A 20,336-nucleotide genomic window follows, 5' to 3' on the forward strand; every position below is an offset into this window, starting at 1 on the left:
CCTAAAGGAGTTGATGGCTCAGTGAGGCTATCTTGAGCATAGCCTTGTACTTCTTGCTCCAAAACCAAGTCCCCCTCCTTCTGGCCATGAGAAGAGCCATAAGTGGCCCAAAGAGGGAATTGGAAAGGAAGTGCATGTGGCCTGGCTGGCTTCACCCCGGGAAGAGGTCGGGGAGGAACCGCGAATAAGACTGGAACAAAGGGGAAGAATTCAGATTACATGCCGAAAGGTTATGTTGGTGCCAGATTATGCCTGCTGGCCACAGGTGGCTACTGAGTGTTTGATATGTGGCCTGTGCAAGTCAACAGCTGTGTCCTAATCGTATTTAATTTTAATTAACGTAAATTTAAATAGCTCCATGAGGCTCCTGGCTGACATATTTGGACACCACCTCTCTAGGGGATTCGCATACGTTCTAGTGAGATAGAAAAGAACCTAGGGGAGCCTTGCTGGCTCAGTTGATGGAGCATGGGACTCTTAATCTCAGGGCCATGAGTTCAAAGCCCCACACTGGGCATAGAGATTACTTAAAAATAAAAACTAAAATAGAATAATCTAAACACTGGGGAAATCACTGTGCCTCACCTGTCCTGATTGCTGAAGTTATCACTCCAGAAGACAAAACTAGAAAAACCTGAAGCTTCTTAGAGCCCTTGGGGTCAAGGTATTTATGCTTCTAACCCTCCAAGAGAGGTTATTATTCTATATTCTAAAGACTCAGCACTGAAAGGCACATGTGTCCAGGAAACCCTACTGATTACAACTGGCAGCCCCCAACCCCATTTTTTTTTAAATAGCAGGCTTTCAGTTTTGCATATGCAAATGTTTGATGGAGTCACTCAACCAGACAGCAGATATTTAAGCACCTACTGGGTGTGCGGTTAACTTTTGGACCGCCACAATGGAAGAGTCAAGAAGAAAGGGATGCCTAACAACAGGAAGTACATGGTTAGCTGGGCGGAAAGGTTAGAGAAGCAAAATAACCATATCACTAATACAGAGGCAGGAACCATAAGCTAAATAGGGTAGTCGACTGTGTGGTCAGGGTCTGGAGCGGGGGAAGCTCTGTCTGTCACCTCTCTCAGCCTCTGTCTCCCGATCTGTAATATAACCATGATGCAGTGTCTGTTAGGATTCTTTGTGTCTACGTGCACCACTGAGGGTCTTGTTAAAATGCTCATCTTGACTCAAAGGTGTGGCGTGGGGCCTGGGATTCTGCATTTCTGTAGCCATGACCGCTCATCTGTGAGCCACACTTTGAAAAGCAGGCAGTAGGTCCCAGGGGATTTGGGAGAAATAAATAATATAAGGCATAAAACATGCCTGGCATAAATGGCAAGCTGTTATATAAATAACAGCAGTTAAAAAAAAAAACCAAGTAAATATAAACTATATACAACTCAACTTAAAATCAACCTCCAGCTAAAATCCATAATGGAAACCAACCGACCAACCAACCATGGGATCACAAATCAAGGTTCTTTTTATACTTTTTCTACGAAAAGGAGTCCCTTCCCCCACTCTGGTTAAGTATGTCTTAACTATTAGCATCATCTCAAAAAAGTCAGAATTCTCCCAAAGATCCCTTCTGAAAGCCATTCCAGTTAAAATGCAAACATAATTGTTAGGCTCGGAACAGTGCAGTGTCCTTGACTCTCAGTGTCTCATGATGGCCTGACATTAACCCACAACCTACTGTTCACTCTCACAACAGAAGTGTGTATACAGACTGCTGATTTGTGTCCTTGTGCCTATAGAGGCAGTGCTCTATAATGAACATGGGGTAGGTAGGGACACTTATTATTTTTTGACCTTTAAAATGTGCCAAACACTTTTAAATCACCTGACTATGTTATAACACATTTTAAAGATGAGGAAACTGAGGCTCAGAAAAGACAGGTGGATTTGCCCTGGACACACAGTCTGGAAAGGCTGGAACCAGGATTTAAATCTAGCTCTGCAGTCTGTCTCCTATTCTATTTTTCCTTCCACTAGAGCTTAGAACAGGAGTCAACAAGGCACAGCCTGTGGTTTTGTTGGTTTGTTTTGTAAATAAAGTTTTATTGGAAGACACATGCCCATTCATTTGTGTATTGTTTATGGCTTCTTTCGCACAACAATGTGCAGCGTTTTGTGACAAATTGTATAGGCTGCAAAGTCTAAAATATTTACGCCCTGACCCTTTACAGAAAACATTTGCTGATTCCTGGTGAAAAGCATCCAATTGCTACCTGGGCACAACTCAGGACGTTTGGCCAGGCTCTTGGGAAGAAGTGAAAGCCATCTTATTTCCTGAGTTCCTTCCCTTTTGTTTGCTGAGAAGTGACATTAAGGCTTCTTTTTTTTCTCCCCACCCACCAGCAATGAGCTCACAAAGGCTGGAGCCTAAAGGATTCCCCTTGAGTATTTGTTTATAAGCCTCTCTCCAGCAGGACGCTTTGTCTCCAAATCGCTGCCAAACTTAATAACAGCACCGACCACATCATCTCCCACCTAGCTCTGCTCCGCCACAAACCTGGGTGGATGTCAGCTGTGGAGAGCTGCAAATTGCCCAAACAAGGACAGTTGTAGCTTGTTTTTGCCTTTCTTTTTCTATTTGAAAACTTTTCGGGGAGGAAGATGAGAATGCCATTAGGGAAATGGATGTGTTGATTCTAATTATCTGAGCGGGTGGCAGAGGTGACTAGAGGCAGGATGGGCTCCGCGTCATTTACCTGGCATGCAGCCAAGGCAAGGCTGGGGAAAGGGCAGAATTCCAATGAAGCCAGTGCCCGGGACACTGAGCACAAACAAGGAGGCATCCATGAACCCACCCGTTACGAGGGAGGACAGCACACGGGGGACAAGATTCCCAGAATTGTCAAACTGGAAAAGATCCAACCACTTCTTCTATCTCTGCTCTGAAGCTCAGAGTTTGCCTGCTCTCAAAGGGGCTCTGAGGTGCTCTCCGCTCTGGGTCTGACTCTTGTGTTGATGATAATAGTGATGATGATGGTGGTGGTGGTGATGGTCATGCTAATAGTCATAGTGGTGGTGATGGTGATGATGGTGGTGTAATGATAGTGCTGGTGGTGGTGGTGGTGGTAGTGGTAGTGGTCATGGTGGTCGTCATGATGGTGGTGATGATAATAATGGTGGTGGTGGTGGTAGTGTTCATGGTGGTGGTGTTGGTGGTGATGGTGGTGATGATGATGGTGGTGATGATGGGGGTGGTGGTGGTGGTTATGGTAGTGGTCATGACAGTGATGATGATGATAATGGTGGTGGTGGTGGTAGTGTTCATGGTGGTGGTGTTGGTGGTGATGGTGGTGATGATGACGGTGGTGATGATAGGGGTGGTGGTTATGGTGGTGGTGATGATGATGATGATGGTGGTGGTCATCACGATGGTGGTGATGATAATAATGGTGGTGTTGGTGGTGATGGCAGTGATGATGGGGGTGGTGGTGGTTATGGTGGTGGTCATGATGGTGATGATGATGATGATGGTGGTGGTCGTCATGATGGTGGTGATGATAATAATGGAGGTATTGGTGGTGATGGTGGTGATGATGATGGCGGTGATGATGGGGGTGGTGGTGGTGGTTATGGTAGTGGTCGTGATGGTGATGATGATGATGATGATGGTGGTGAGCATGATGATGACGGTGGTGGTGGAGGTGATGAGAATCATGATGGTAATTAATGGTAATGATGGTGGCAGTGGTGATGTTGATGACAATGGGGGGATGGTATTAGTGGTAATGATGATGAGGTGATGGTGGGATGGAAAATGACAGTGAAGACGATGATGATTATGATGAAAATGATGGTGATGATGGTAACAGTGATAACGATTGCTATGGTCTGAATGTTTGTGTCCCCCCACCCCAAATTTTTATGATGAAATCCTAACTCCCCAAGGTGAAGGTATTAGCAGGTGGGGCTTCAGGAGGTGATTAGGTCATGAGGGTGGAACCCTCATGAATGGAGTTAGTGCGTTAATGAAAGAGGCTCCAGGGGGCTCTCTAGACCCTTCCGCCGTGTGAGGACACAACAAGAAGGTGCCAGCTACAAACTAGGAAGAGGGCCATTACTAAAACACGACCATGCTGATGCCTTGGTCTTGAACTTCCCAGCCTCCAGCACCGTCATCAGTAAATTTCTGTTGGCGAAACATCACCTAGTCTGTACTATTTTGTGATAGTAGGCCAAACGGACTAAGACGATGTTCATGATGATGATAGGTAAGTTTGCTTTGCACCAGCTACCACGACGTGTTCTCATTAAATCTTCCCCACAATGTTGTGAGGGAATTGCAGCGATTATCCCCATTTTATAAGATGACAGAGACACAGAGAAGGTGAGTGTCGTGACCAAAGTCACACAGGAGGGAAGTGAGGGAACAAAGATTTGCACCAAGGTCTCCTTACTTCCCTATCTTGCCCTTCTGTTAAGCTCTTTCTTCACTCAACGTGCATTTTTTTTTCATGCCTTGTATGCACCCAGCAATGTTCTAGGGCAAAGGTAAGCACATTTTTTTTCCTGTAAAGGTCCAGATAATAAATATTTTAGATATCATGGACTAAGTGGTCCCTGTCACAGTCACCTCTGCCATTGCAGTTTGAAAGCAGCCATAGAATATACGTAAATAGTTGTGACTATGTTCTAATAAAACTTTATTTACAAAAACAAACAAAAACACACAGAGGACAGGGTAGATTTGGCCCACGGACTGCAGTTTGCTGACCTCAGGTCTAGGTGATGGGATATCAAGCTGTGTTTTGTGGGTTTTGCCTCAGGGGCCAGGGGAAAAATGGGTGAAGCCTGATGGAGGGCTCTGCTTTGATTTCCCATAAATGTGCATTAACTATGGATTTAAAAGTGGGGGGTGGCTGCTTAAAAAAGACAACACGGTCCTCTCTGGATAACTCCTGGCTCTCTCTCAGGTGAGAGAAGCAAGAAGGTACCTCCCATCTCCCCAGAGATAAGGTGACACATCTGGAATCCACATCTGGAATCTGGGGTCAGTATAGAATCCACCTGGAATGCAGTGGAGAAAGGCAGGTAACTACAGGGGTTTTGTCGCCTGCAAAGGTAGGGATTTCTCCAGCACTGCAGCTGCTTAACCAGAGGTGGGCTTTCCACCGGTCTGAGGCTGGAGGAGGCATCAGATGGGATGGAGGAGCCTACACAGCTTCAGGTTTGAGATTCTGTGACTCTGCACAGAGGTCTTGGGGTGTAGGGACGGGCTCCTTCCAGGAGGAGGCTGCCACCATGACCTGTGGGCTGTTTGAGACACACTCAAAGCCCACAGCTCCATGATCGCCCAATTCTAGCCTCGCATACCATCCCAGCAACAAGGGCCTTAGAGGTGATCCAATCCATTTTACAGAGAGGGAGAAAATGAGTCCCACTCAGGGAGAGGCATGCCCCAGGTCCCACAGCCAGCACGAGGCAGAAGCGGGGCTCCAATCCAGGCCCCCTGGCTTCCAGGCAGGCTCCTCCCATTACAGGAGCCACTCCCTCGAGAAGATGTGAAGGAGAATCAGGCTACCCGCTTCTGGCCTCCGCTCCCCTTTCTTTGATCCGTCCTACTTACGGGACCTCCCAGCTCCAGGAGTAACAGAAAAGAAGTAAAACAGGAGGGAAGTCAAATGAAAGACAAGAGAATAAGTAGAGAAGAGAAAACATAAAAGGAACCCGGGCAGAGCAGAGGAAAGCCAGCCAGGGTCAAGATACACAGACACAGCCTCTGCAGTGGACATCTGAGGGCGTCTCCTCTCTGGAATCCATTCCCAGGCCTTCTGGGTTTGCTTGGGGGAGGACTTCTTCCCTTACTCTCCATCTACGTGGTTAGGATAGGGCTGACTCCACCCCTGGATTCGGGCCTGGGCATGTCTCCCAGAACTATCCGGCCAGAGACTGTGCCCTTTTGGCACTGGTGCTCGCTTTAGGGACGTGCATGAAATTCAAACCAGGCCAGTCAGAGTCAGTGAGATTCCATTTTTGGTCCTCCATCTAAGTTGTTGGGTGCAAGGCACCGTGTCTTATCACAGAGGTTGATTTGCTGATCATTTTTTCAGCCTGACTGTTTGTTGCCCCTTGGGAAGGAAAAGCCTACCTGAGAAAGGGGATGGAAGAAAGGGTTCAGCCCCTGGTATCCTGGTGAATATTTAAAAGCTGGCTCAATGGGGTTGGGAGAAGCCAAGGTTTGGAGCATTTGCCTATTTCCATGGTATAAATTCTCCTTCAACGGCTAACGTCAACCTACCAACCTGATACCCTTGAACACACGGTTAGGAAAGGATGTTCACAATTTGCTCTGGTCCCAACACAGTGCCTTCAGCCTGTCAGTATCTTTTGTGTCCCTGCATCCCACTGGACCTGAAATCAGAGGTCACTAGACTTTTCCATTAGATGAACCAACGCATTCCCTTTTGCTTACGCCAATTTGAATTTTGTCTGCCACTTACAACCAAAAGGGCCGTAATTTAGACCAGTTCGCTCACCCTTTTCTGTTATATTACACTGGCAGTTCCAAACCAGCCAATTCTCCCAGTAAAAACCATTTTCTTTCTCACTTCTTGGTCTGAGGTCTCCTGACTTCTCGTTGTTTAAGCTCAGCCAAAATAAAAATGGGCACCAGAAAGAGATGAATTACCCTTCCAACTAAGTCACAGTTTGGGAACGAATTCAGAACATTGAGTCTGATTTGGGGCCCCCTAGACTTCCCTGGGACCACTATCTTCTGGAGACGTCTAATCGTGCCAATGACGATGCTTTCGATCGTGAAGATTAACCTTCCTGAGCCTCTCTGACATGCAATTAAGGGAAGCATAATCGCATCTAAACAATTTGAATTGGATCTATTTGAATAATTTAATGTACACCTGCAACATTCAATCAATATCTGCTCCCCCCTTGCCTTTTTAAAATAATTAACTTTGTAGAGTTAAGTTACTCTAATTTCCAGCAAGTCTGAAGTGACAAAAGTTCAATTGGTGAAGTCTCGGGGGACAAGATTAGTATCTGCTCTTCTGTTCACCATCTCAAGACTCCATGCATTATTTGTAATTGGTATTAGCGACTTTAAATTCTGATTAATTACAGGAGAGCCTGTTCTCGATGCAGAAACAAAGCCACAAGTCGGGGAATAATAGACCCAATTATTCCCAGGTTGGCTCTCCGTAATAGATTTTATTATCAAGATAGCTCATCTCAGAGGCAGACGCAAAGAAACCCATTTCATCAGACGATACTACCTCTTGAATGGAGACAAACACATTCACGGTTTGGGATAAAGGCAGGTTGGAAGAATTCCGTCCCAGAAACGAGTCTGGGGCTGTGGGCATGGGGTCCCCTGTCCCCTTTAGGACCAAGTTTCTTTTGTAGAGAAACCTTTGTGGGGAGACAGACAGGAGCCTGTGGTGCCCGGAAGGGGGTAGTGATATAAATATCCACATTTTCCCCTGTCAGCTCACTGAGAATGCAGGAGGCCAGAATGGGTGGGGAGTGAAGCAGTGTGAACAGTGAGTTTATAAACGTGTTGGGTCATTTTGGATCACACTGAGATAACGGGGCTGTAATTAGGAGAGCTCTTTCCCCATCAGGAGAACCATAAAAGGTATTATTTATACCCTGCTCATGGCCCCAAATGCCCTCCATATGGAATGCCTTTTTAAATACTTCAGTTCCCAGCCAAAATAATTCATCTTTATGCTCTGAAGTTCATAGCCATTTGCGGGAGGAAAACATAGAGAGGTGTGTGTGTGTGTGTGTGTGTGTGTGTGCGTGTGAGTGTGTGTGTTTCTTAAACGAAACCCTTAACTCTGGGTGTGGTGAATGCCTCCGGGCTGCATTCTCAACACAGGTTGGAAACATGGGTCCTTGGGTGACCAAGAAAAAAAAAGACGAGAAAAAACGAGAACAAATGTGAAAACCAAGGCCCTCACCAGGTGTGGCCAGGTTCTCAGAAGACAGGAGGAAGTGGACAAGAGGGAGAGTAGGAGGGGCGGGCATGACAGGCAGAGTTAGGACATGGCGTGAACTGCTTGCTCTAGTCTTTCTGAGCAGATGGGATCGATCATACCCATTTGACACACGAGGCCAAAGAAGTCCTTCTTCTGATGGTGAAGTCCTACTTCTGATGATGAAGTAGTTCCACTTTAAAAACAAAAAAAGTGAATGTGGGGCACCTGGGTGGCTTAGTTGGTTAAGCATCCAATTCTTGATTTTGGCTCAGGTCATGATCTCATGGTTCATGGGATCAAGCCCCGCATTAGGCTCCGCACTGATAATGCGGAACCTGCTTGGGATTCTCTGTCTCCGTCTCTCTCTCTGCGCCCCTCCCCTGCTTTCTTTCTCTCTCTCAAAATAAATACATAACAATTTTAAAAAATTGTCAGCGAATGATGAGATTTGATTTCAGAGCCTAGGACCCCAAACCTACAAATCCTCCTAACCCTGGCAACCCCACCCCAAGGAGACTCCAAGCCCCTGGCAACGGCTCCTATCAGCTTGCACAGCTTATTGCTAAATGTTCAGGCACTTTGCAGGCCAGTTGTCAAACACAACTGCCATTAAAACACAATGAGTGTAAATTTACAATCAAATAAATCATGAAGAACAAAAAAAAGGAACAGAGCCTCAAAATGCATTGCTTCCTAATAATTGCAGCAACATTTTACTCTTGGCCAATGATTTTGAAGTGTCTCATCTCTAGCCTGTGTGTAGGGCAGCTCCCCATTTCCGCGTTCAGTGACGTCATATTGATGGCTTGAAGTCAGCTCTAGGGGGAGGTTTGAAAACACTACCAGGATTCACCTGCTCTGGAGAGCTGGTTGTTAACACGCTTACTAGCACATGACGGCTCCAAGCTTTTCTCCTGCCACTGCCTTCCCAGATCCACATTCATTGCAACCTGCCGCTCACATCAGTGGGAACTCTTCTCCTAACAGGGGGTAGGGAAACCCCCCAGTTCAGAAGGGAGACAAGACCCTCACGGCTAGCCCATAATCTGTCTTAGGCCTCACATTCTTTCCCTTCCGCCACCCCAAAGGTGGAAAATGTACCCCCAAGTCACACCAAATAAATAATTCATGGGCCATATATAATTGATGCTGGATTTAACAAAAGGAGAGCCATAAGTGGTTGCCCATTAACTATTAATGATTTTGCCCGGGCGGCTGACAAGCCAGGCTCAGTGAGGAGATCACACCCATGCTCCCATGTTTTATTTAAACATTATTAAAAGTACACAGTCTACAGCAATATCTTTCATTCCACCCAGAATTGGGTTGTGCTGTGAAGTTGCCACTGGGGCCAGGAAAAGTTGGGATTGGGTTTTCCTGGACTCCCTCCTGTCTTTTTCCTCCGAGGGTAGGGAGTTAAGCTGCTTCCTCCTCCTGCCCTGAATTCCTCTCCTTCTCCAGTATGTTTGTGACCTTGGGTACATCACATCACACCCCTAAACCTGTTTGATCAGTGGGATCAATGAGTGGGGACTTCATGAGCATTGCCTTCAGAGTTATTGTAAGGGTGATGTGAGGGCAGTGATCTTAGTTGGGGGCGCTTCTGTTCCCAAGGGCACATTTGGCAATGTCTGGAGATATTTCTGATTGTGACGACTTGGGGTGGGGGGATGCCACTGGCCTCTAGTGGATAGAGGCTGGGGAAGCACCTAAATATCCTACGAGGCACAAGAAAGTGCCCCCAAGAGACAGTTATCCAATCCCAAAAGTCAATGAAGCCTAGATGACAGAATCAAAACCAATATGACTTTTTATACCTCAGGGTTTTTTTTTAATTTTTTTCACATTTATTTATTATTGAGAGACAGAGAGAGACAGAGCATGAGCATGGGAGAGGCAGAGAGAGAAGGAGACACAGAATCTGGAGGAGGCTCCAGGGTCTGAGCTGTCAGCACAGAGCCCGATGCATGGCCTGAACTCACAAATCCAGCCAGATCATGACCTGAGCTGAAGTCAGACACTCAACTGACTGAGCCACCCAGGCACCCCTCAGGTTTTTGTTTTTGTTTTTGTTTTTGTTTTTAACAAATGTACTCGAATGAGTAAATACAATGTGTCTAAAAATTTATTGAGTAGGAGAACGGGTTTGAGTTGGTCAGACCTGGGTTCAAATTCTGATTCTGTCATTGCTGGGAAGGTGACTTTGGACAAGGTGCTGCAGCTCTTTGGCTCTTGTTCCTTTACTAGTAAAATAGGGATATTTTGCTCAAAAGGGAGGTTTAAATGAGAGAACTTGTGTAAGTGCTTAGCCCTGTGCCCAGCATGCAGTGAGTGATGAACAATCAATAGCTCCCACCAACATCACGACCATCAACCATCATGGGCATGGGATGGGAGGGAGAGTCAGCAGATTTATGATAAAGTTTAAGTAGATGGAGAATCAGAGTCAGGGGAGGGGTAGGAGAAGAAAGGAGAAAGAAAACAGTGTGACATCTGCTAAGACCGTACCGTGTGCTATCATTGGGCCCTTTTACATAAATCATCTCATTTAAGCCTCACTGCCACCCAATGAGATTGGCTGCATCATATCTCCCTTCCCCATTTTACAGATGGGGAAACTGAGGTCCTGTAATGTTAACCTAGCTGCCCAAGCTCTCTGACTCCAATCCGGTTCTCTTTCCCACCTTGCAGCAAGCTGAAGGGTGTCTCCCCAAAACTCATATCCACTGGGAACCTCAGAGTGTGACCTCTTTGGAAACACATCTTTACAGATGTAATTAGTCAAGACGAGGTCATATGGGATTAGGGTGGGTCTTAAATCCAATTTTTTTTGGAGTGTATTTAATTATTTGGAGAGGAAGAGAGAGAGAGAGAGAGAGAGAATATGAGCAGGGGAGGAGCAGAGGGAGAGGGAAAGAGACAGAATCTCAGGCAGGCTTTGTGATGTCAGTGCACAGAGCTTGGTGCAGGGTTTGATCCCACGACGGTATGATCATGACCTGAGCTGAAATCAAGTGTTGGCTGCTTAACTGACCGAGCCACCCAGGTGCCCCCCAATGGACTAGTGTTCTTATAAGAAGAGGAGAGGTCATGGAGGGAGACAGGAGAAGAAGGTCATGTGAACACAGAGGCAGAGGTTAATGTCATGTTGCCACGACCAAAGAACACCCAGAGCTGCCAGAAATTGTAAGAGGAAGAAAGGATTCTCCCCTAACGCCTTCAGGGGGACTGCGGCCCTGCCAACACCTTGATTTTAGACTCTGGCCTCCAGAATGGTGAGATCATACATTTCCACTGTTTTGAGACAATGGGTTTTGGGTAATTCGTTACAGAAGCTCTAAGAAGCTAATACGCATTCACACGAGTTAAAGCAATTATTTGAGGGAATGAGAAAGAGAGAGAGATGTAATGTGTCTGCCCTATGCAGGTGGCCGACAGGTAGGAGCTGAAGAAGAGTGAGGGCAGCTGTAGAGGAGAGCAGGTTCAGGGTGGGAGGAAGGGATTTTGTGGCTGGCACTCAGGTCAAGAAACAACACAACGTTGGGTCCTGTCATGCCGGAGTAGAACGCTCGAGGTGCTAAGAGGCAGATGACCAAAGGCAGAAGGATCTACAGAGGCTTTGGGAAGGAGCTGGGATTTGGTCCTGAAGCCAGTGGAGAGCCGTGGAAGATTTCTCAGCAAGAAGAGTAACCCAGTAAGACGTGTCCCTTCTGGAAAGATCTTCTGCAGGGATGAGTGAGGGTGGAGGGAAAGTGGGGAGACAAGTTGGAAGGTAACTGTGGAGCCCCAGACCAGAGGGAATGGGGCTTAAATAAAGACAGAGGAAGCAAGGACAGGACCGGAAGGGATGGATGTTTTTGTAAATAGCCAAGTAAATTAAAACAGCAGGTCTGGCCGCTAAACTGTGTGAGCCAGAGAGAGAGACAGGCCACTGGGATTTCTAGCGTGGGTCACTGGGGAAAGTAAGCAGAAGTCCAACCTATGTTTTTCCAGACCTGGGGAACTTTTGAAAAAGACCGTTGACTCAGGGGAAAGTTCAGGGTAGGAGTCAGGCCAAGGTGCTAGGGGGTAAGCCCAACAGGTGCGGCCTCCAAAACAGAAACACGTGCTGCAAAGCAGGCAGAGAGTAGGGCTCCCTGTCACCAGGAGCCTTTCCAGCTGCCCTTGACCTCCCTTGGTAACCCTGTCCTGGGGCTGAGGTGGTTTCCCCTGGGCTCTGTAACTATTGAAAAATAGCAGGACATAAATCCACGGATGAGCTGTCTCATCGCTCCCATGACAAAGGGACTTGAATGATTTGGAGCCAGAATATTCTTTTTCTCCATAATGGCTCCTGGAGTCGCCAGGAATAGTACATTTACTAAAATTAATGGCAAAACCTCATTTTTCTTTTTTCCGGGAAGAGAAGTTCCATCGGCGGGGTAATTGATCCTGATCTGGACGTGCCGGTGTGCCAGCCAGGGGTGTAAATCATTCACGTGAAACAACTCACAGCCCTTTAAACCAACACCAACAGTGACAAATGGAGCAGGCTGGGACAGGCGGAAGGGAACACGAACGGGAGATCCATCAACATCCTTCCCACTTCTCCCCAGGGCCCAGAAGGTGGGATCTTTTGGGGGGTGTCCCCCAGCAGAGCAGGATTTTTCAGCAAGATTGGGCTGAAAGGGCAGGGTTGTGTCATGGTGACAGCTTTAGAGCTGGACACACGGGGACACCCATCCTACCTCTGTCACTCCCAACTCTGCAGCCCTGGACAAAGCCCCTCACATGTGTGCCCCTCCACCTCTCCACCTGCTGGACTTGACATGTACATGAAAAAAAACCATGTCTGCAAAGGGTCTAAGCACGGAATGTCCAGTGAATGAATGAATGCACGCATGCTTGGTCTGGGGAGTTAGAAAAATTCATCCTAGGGGCGCCTGGGTGGCTCAGTCGATTGAGTGTCTGACTTCAGCTCAGGTCACGATCTCATGGTTCGTGAGTTTGAGCCCCCCCCCCCCCAATCGGGCTCTGCGCTGACAGCTCGGAGCCTGGAGCCTGTTTCAGACTCCGTGTCTCCCTCTCTCTCTGCCCCTTCCCCCCCCCCTCTCTCTCTCTCTCAAAAATAAAAATAAACATTAAAATTTTTTTTTCAAAAAGTTAAAAAAATAAAAAAGAAAATTCATTCTATCTCTCCCAGGGAGATTTGAACTTAAAACATGGAAAGCGAAAGGAGCAATGCTTTACTCAAAGAAATGGCTGGCAGTGACAGTGGCCATGGTGTCAGCTGGCCTTCTAAGAATCCCCCCAAACCCCAGTGCACAGACACCTTGCTTTGCCTGTAAAAGCTCTGAGGGCCCATCACAGAGGGATACATGAAATACATGAATAACGGCCTTTGCGATCTCTCTCTAGTCCGTGTGAGCTCCTTACGGGCAAAAGTGTGCCTTGTTCCCTACAGCCCATGCGAAAAACTAAGCGTACCTCTTGCATGAAGGAAAGAACCGGAACCGTGACTGCCTTGCAAGCTTTTGGTGAAGTTGGTTAGGCAACACACGACGTGGAGCAGCCGTCCCCTCGTCTCACAGGGAGGGGACGGAGGAAGGCACGCGCATGAACCTGGAGAGGTGAGGTCACAGCCAAGAAGCCTGGGGACGCACCAGGACACCACACTGATGGGGCGGGGGGGATTGGGGTGCTTAGCATCAGGGCGCCCCCACCCCCGAGATGCATTTGGTCGGCACTGTGAGCGCCTACAATGCAGAGGCTTTCCGATTCTCCCGGCTCCCCACCGAGGCCCACCCCCCGTGCCACGCCCACAGTTGGTGCCACGCCCACAGTTGGTGCCACGCCCACAGTTGGTGCCACGCCCACAGTTGGTGCCACGCCCACAGTTGGTGCCACGCCCACAGTTGGTGCCACGCCCACAGTTGGTGCCACGCCCACAGTTGGTGCTGGATAGACAGACGTTGGTGAATAAATGGTAACAAGAAATTACGACATCCTCTCCTTGCCCAGTGGAAATATCCCAGGGCCCACAGGCAAGGAGTGTATTTGAAGGCAAGTAGGTTAGTGAGTTTGGGACATCCACTGTTAGGAAGCGTCTGCCAGCCTGACACTGTCCTTTGAGCCTTGCTAATCCACAGAGTCACGGAAGAAACAAGCTGTGTGGGGTCACGGTAAGAACACACCGGCTAAGCAGGAACACGCCCTCCTTTCCCGGGGTGGGTTGAAGCGTGGCCCCCGAAACCTGGAAAGCCTCCTAGAACCCGGCAATGTGACCTTATTTGGAAAAAGTCTCTTCATAGACATAATTAAGGTAAGGATCTCAAGATAAAATCCACCTAGATTTAGGGATGAGCCCTAAAGCCAATTACAGGTGTCCTTAGAAGAAAAAAGGCAGAACAATATTTGAGACACACATCCACGGAGAAGGCAAATACTGGAGAGATGTGGCCACAAGCCCAGGAATGCCTGGAGCCACGAGAATTTGGAAGGACAGAGAAGGATTCTCCTGCACAACCTTCAGTGGGAGTGTTGGTGCTGCTAATACTTTCATTTCAGGCCTTTGACTTTCGGGATGGTGCTAGAATAAACTCCTGTTGTTTGAAGCCACTGAGTTTTTGGTACTTTGCTAAGGCAGCCCCAGAAAATACACTGCCCAACCACAGACACACCAAAACAAAGAGCAGAATTCAGTCTTGGTAAATTTATGTAGCATCTTGCAATCGGAAAGCGGAGAACCATACAGGTCTCATTTTGGCAAACACACAAGCTTTGTGTTTTACAGTTTTTTGTTTGTTTTTATTTTGGTTCCTATATGGGGGGGGGTGGGGAGTGCACTATAATCTTTTCAGCATTTCAGGGCCTTTAAAGATCTTAAGCTGGGGTGCCTGGGTGGTTCAGCCGGTTAAGCATCCAAATTCGGCTCAGGTCATGATCTCACGGTTCGTGGGCTCGAGCCCCACATCAGGCTCATTACTGTCAGCATGTTAGCGCAGAGCCTGGAGCCTGCTTCGGATTCTGTGTCTCCCTCTGTCTCTGCCCCTTCCCTGCTCTCACTCTCTCTGTGTCTCCTGTTCTCCCTCTCACTCCTTTCCCTCCTTCTCTTCTCACTTTCCTGTCTCTATCTTGTCCCTGGAAATGGGGATAGAGACAGGAAAGTGAGAAGAGAAGGAGGGAAAGGAGTGAGAGGGAGAACAGGAGAGCAGAGAGAAGGGGAAGACAGCCACTATCTGATCTGGCCGGCACGCCTGGGGGTCTGGCCGGTTAAAGAAGACATCAGAGAAGATGGGTTGGGATGTTCTCTCGCTTCCAGCCAGACATGGCAGGTGGGGAACTCAGCTGCATGAGAAACAGGGCTGGTGAATGAGGAAGTCATTCTGTCAACTGGAGGAAAGAGCCTTTCTCTCTCCCTGGCCATGGGAGGCGGGGAAACTGCCAGTTATGGGGCTTGGGGTTTGTCTGGGAACCTGGGTCTCTGTGCGGAGCCTCACCTCCCCCCACACAACAGCCTGCCTGATGGCTTGTCAAGGGCAAAGCTTATGAGAGTGACACCAGCCGTGGCAGGCAGTGGCCCGAGAAATATACTCGCTGCAGGCGGACAAGTGGGCGAGACCTGTCACAAAACCAGAATGGACGGGGCGGGAAGAGATAAAGACCGTGATTTAGGGACCTTCTGGCCAAGCCTTGGCAGGTGGTGGGTTGTCTCAGTGAAGGCTCTATGGTGGCAGGCAAAGGGGGTGCCAGATGTCTCCCGGGTCACAGAAACAGAAACCTGGAGTTCTAGGGACATCAGACCTCGTGGGGAAAAGGAGAAGCCAGCTCTCTGAGATGCTCTGTGATCCATGCAGGGAGCCATTCTTAGAAAAATACAGTGCATGATGGGAGAAACCTTCCCATGGGGCAAGATACAAATTCTTACCTTTTTTCCCCTTTTATCTCCCTATGAAATTTAGTAAAATGCCAAACTCTACATTTTATTTATTTTTATTTTTTTATTATTTTACTTTCTTCCTTTTTTTTTTTTTTTTTTTCAGGATAGGAGACAAATTTTTAAATCACACCAGGGAGCAGAGCACGGTTTAGTCAATAAGAACACAGACTACAGAGTTGGACAAGCCTGGGTTTGAATTCTTACTAGCGTGCGTGTAGCCTTGGGCAAGTGTATGTACCACTCTGAGCCTCCATTTGGCGTGCTGCTGTCCCCTTGCCTAAGTTTCCCCAGCTGCTAAGTGGAGATAAGAATAGTACCTACCTGGAAGTACTTTTATCTTTGCTGTTGCTGTTATTAGCCCAGAAACAGCTCTGACAGTTCTTAGATGTGACATTAGACTAGTTATCTCACCCCTTTGGAGCCTCAGTTTCCTCATCTGTAAAATGGGGATAATAATTCTGACTTCACAGGGCTGTTATGAGGATTTTACGATATGGGTGTTAAAACGCGATGCAAGCTGGGCATTTAGTCAATGTTGATTCCTTCCTCTTCCCACGAGGCTTTCCTGCATTTGGAGTGGAACGCACGAGGCAGGAAAAGAAAGACTGGAATCTGACGTGTACACGTGCTGGGCGGCCCATCCAGCAGCAGTGAATGCCATTGGCCCACTTGGGGCCGCCCCCAGGCTCTGCAGCCAATAGCAGCGTGGATCCTCCGCCCGGCCCCTTCCCTTCCGGTGTCTCCCTGCTTCCCAAAGGCCCAGACCTGCCCCAGGGGGCTCCGATTCAGCAGGCAGAGGGCACGCCTGCGCCCGAAACCCTCCATCGCAGGAGAGCCAGCTTTGGGCACTCACCAGCTCCATGCACCTGCGGCTGGCCTCCGCCTCCCGCCGCACCAGCTCTTCCATGTCCGCCTTCAGCTCCTCCAGGCGCCGCTGGTAATACTGGCTGCTCTCCCGCTGCTGGGACTCAGACTTGGCCGCCTGCGTGAGCTCCTCGCCCATCTTGATCAGGCTGTCCCGAAGCCGGATCACCAGGACCTGGAGGCAGGCGGTGTGGAGAGCACACATGCACCGTGGAGTTAGAGGCCAGGCGCCCGAGACAGGAGGCTCCGGCAAGAGAAATCCTTTGCTGAGTCTCCCTGCCCTTGTATAAGGTAATCAGGACGACAATCCCGAGTTCTGATACCGAAACAAAGAATTTATTTTAAAAACCTAGCAAACGAGGGGCGCCTGGGTGGCTCAGCTGGTTGAGTGACGGACTCTTGATTTTCGGCTCGGGTCATGGGATTCTCTTTTTCCCTCTCCTGCTTGTGCTCTCTCTCTCTCAAAATAAATAAATAAACTTAAAAAAAACCTAGCAAATGATAATTGCTATTCAGAGAGGCAGCCTAGCATACAGCTGAGCACCCTGGCTTTGAATATGCCCTAGGTTCAATCCCCCAACTGCCTCTTCCTGGCTGTGTGACCTTAGGCAGGTTATTTAACCTCTCTAAGAGACAGAGATGATGACAGTATTTATGTCCTAGGGATCATGTCAGACTTGAAAACGTTAAGTTCTGCAGAAGGCTTAGTTCAGTGCCTGGCACATAGAACATTCTAGATAAGAGTTGGGGATTATTTAAAAAAATTTTTTTTAAATTTTTTTTTCAACGTTTATTTATTTTTGGGACAGAGAGAGACAGAGCATGAACGGGGGAGGGGCAGAGAGAGAGGGAGACACAGAATCGGAAACAGGCTCCAGGCTCTGAGCCATCAGCCCAGAGCCCGACGCGGGGCTCGAACTCACGGACCGCGAGATCGTGACCTGGCTGAAGTCGGACGCTTAACCGACTGCGCCACCCAGGCGCCCCAATTTAAAAAATTTTTTAATGTTTATTTATTTTTGAAGGAGAGAGAGACAGAGTGTGAGTGGGGGAGGGGCAGAAAGAGAGGGAGACACAGAATCCAAAGCGGGTTCCAGGCTCCGAGCTGTCAGCACAGAGCCCGACACGGGGCTCGAACTCACGGACCGCGAGATAATGACCTGAGCCGAAGTTGGAAGCTCAACCGACTGAGCCACCCAGGCGCCCCAAAAGTTGGGAATTATTACTATTTACAGCAGCCCCCATCATTTTACGAAGATGTGCAGTGGGGAGAACACTACGCTGGGAAATCAAAACCCCTTCCCCAGTATGGATTTTGGTCTCCCAGTTTGTAAAGTGAGGAGGTTTTGGTCAGATAAGGTCCTTTGAGCCTCAGCTCTAATGTTTTATGGCATTTTTCCCTTTCCAGGGGGAAAAGCCAAGAGGACACAATGAAAAAATAGAGAGAAGAGAGCTGTGGGCATCACCAGTGCTACAGAAAACAAACCCAAGTGCTGTTTTGCAGAATTCATTAGTTGGCCAACATGCCTGCAGCCAGTCGATTCTGATGGGCAAATACTCTAGTGTTGACCTAAAAGGGAGCCCACATGAATATTTCAGGTCCTTGAGCAAGACGCTGAGCCCCTCTCCAGATCTGAGACTGAATCATGGTTTAGAAGAAAAGCGTTACAATTCAATTGCCCTTCGCCTTTCAAATGGAGTTTGGTAACAATTTCAAAGGGTGGGGTGGGGGGTGTTAAAAGGAAGAAGAATAGTTCTCAAAAGGTGTCCCTGAGGCCTGGAATTCTACTAAATTCAAGTCACAACAGCAGAGGGGAAAGGGAATTTGGATATGGAATCTGCCACATAAAGGGTTTTTTAAAATCATAGTTTTATTTTATTTTCTGCTATCACTTGACTATGCTAGATTCAAGCAAACGGATATAGCCTGACATTATATAAACTTAAAGTGTAGTAGATCAAAGTTCCATGGTGATCTGCAGAGACAATTATGCCTCGAGGGATCCCTTGAGCAGCTCCGAGAAGCTCTGAGGGTCAAGGCAAAGAAGGATCTTTCTCCATTCTTCATATATCGCACACAGCCTTCTTAGAGACAAAGTGCCCGACGGGGTATTGGAAGAATGGCTCAAAGTGAGGAACGCAGCCTCAGCCTCGCATTTCTAGATGGACCATCGTCCGGTGGCTAAGCCAGCTGACTGCGGAGAAATTACAGCCTGGGACCAGGGGAGAGTGATGATCCCCGGTCCATCTACTCCTGTCACTGACACTAAACGGCTTTATCTTGAACAGGTCCCTCGACCTCTCTGCCCACACCTTGTAGTTCATTCGGTGAGGCCTATCCTACCTTCCCTACAGGGGAGTGGCTAATGACAAACAACTTTGACAGTGGTGACGTCCATGTCACTGGCCTGCAGAGCTAAATGTGAATGTTGTCACTGAATCTCACCCCAGCCCATCCACGTCTTACCTGCCCTGCTCAAGATCCAGCATCAATGTCACCTCCTCCTGGAGGCCTCCCTGATTCCTCAGCTTGAAAAGACCTCCTTGCCCCCCAAACCTCACAGCCCTCTGTCCGTATTATGGGTATTTATGTACCTATTTTACTCACATCTCCTACAAAACTCCATGTTTCTGAAAAGCAGAATCTGCTTTGTACATCTGTCTTTCATGTGCCTAAAACAGAGCCTGGTACACACTAGGTGCAAAATAAATTTCTGCTCAAAGTGAGTGTTGGGTGCATAAGTGCATGAGTGGTCAGATGGGGACAGGCAGAACGGGATCGATGGATAAAAACACACACAGAGGGGTCAAGGTCTGAAGAAAGGGAAAGAACAGAGGGAGAGAAGAAAGCATGGAGAAAGGAAGGAAGAAAAGACATAAGGAGGGTGATGGATGGAATGATGGCATATGGACGTGGATGGAGATACATAGAGGTGGGTAGGCTGGATGGATAGTTATCTGTGGGACCGTGTGGTTGAAGGAAGGCAGAAAGGAGGGAATGGGGGAAGCAACACGGATGAGAGACGGGTGAGGAATGTGTATCCAGAGAAAGGCATGAGTGGATGGAGGGACGGTCAGAGGACGGACGGAGCTTACACGAAAGACCCACGGCTCTAGGCACGAGCAATATTTACATGTCCACGCATACCTCAAATCTCTTAATCTGCACTTTCTGGAACTCCGTCTTGTTCTCCAGGTCACAGATGACTGCCTCCTGCCTGCTGACAATGGCTCGATCCACGGTGGACTGTTCCAGGTACTCGATGCGCATCTGGGCCACCTGCAGCTGGGAACGAGCCCAAAAGATCCATTGGCCACCTGCTGGCCCTGAGTCCCAGAATGGAGACATATGCCGGACTCAGCCCCAGGCCCATCGCCACGGCCTCCTTCTTGGCTCTGGTGATACATGTTAAAGACACAAGTGCCAACTGCCGATCCCCTCATGCCAGACCCTGCCCCTGCGTCTCAGATGTTGGAGGTGATGTTTCCCGTGTCTTCCATGTCCAACACAAGACTCAGTCAGTGCTTTGCTTACCTCCTTTCCCTGCTCTGCTAAGGGGGCAAAGCCAGCGTGTGAGCCGCGAGCTTCGGCACCCAAGGAC

The 20,336-nt window shown here is 48.3% G+C and overlaps 1 protein-coding gene across 1 annotated transcript in view; it reads right to left on the reverse strand.

Moving 5' to 3' along the window:
• MYO18B (myosin XVIIIB) overlaps window positions 1-20,336 on the reverse strand; it is a 240,288-nt gene that overhangs the window by 52,012 nt on the left and 167,940 nt on the right. The window contains exons 37-38 of the mRNA XM_047088398.1: window positions 19,883-20,020; window positions 16,724-16,909 (exon numbers count right to left, since the gene is read on the reverse strand). Coding sequence (XP_046944354.1) covers window positions 16,724-16,909; window positions 19,883-20,020 — 324 coding nt within the window. The remainder of the gene's footprint in view (window positions 1-16,723; window positions 16,910-19,882; window positions 20,021-20,336) is intronic.

Source organism: Lynx rufus, unplaced genomic scaffold, assembly GCF_022079265.1.
Source record: "Lynx rufus isolate CCGP_SWC_20201006 ecotype Redwood Valley unplaced genomic scaffold, mLynRuf1.p SCAF_24, whole genome shotgun sequence".
NCBI classification, from domain to species: Eukaryota; Metazoa; Chordata; class Mammalia; order Carnivora; family Felidae; genus Lynx; species Lynx rufus.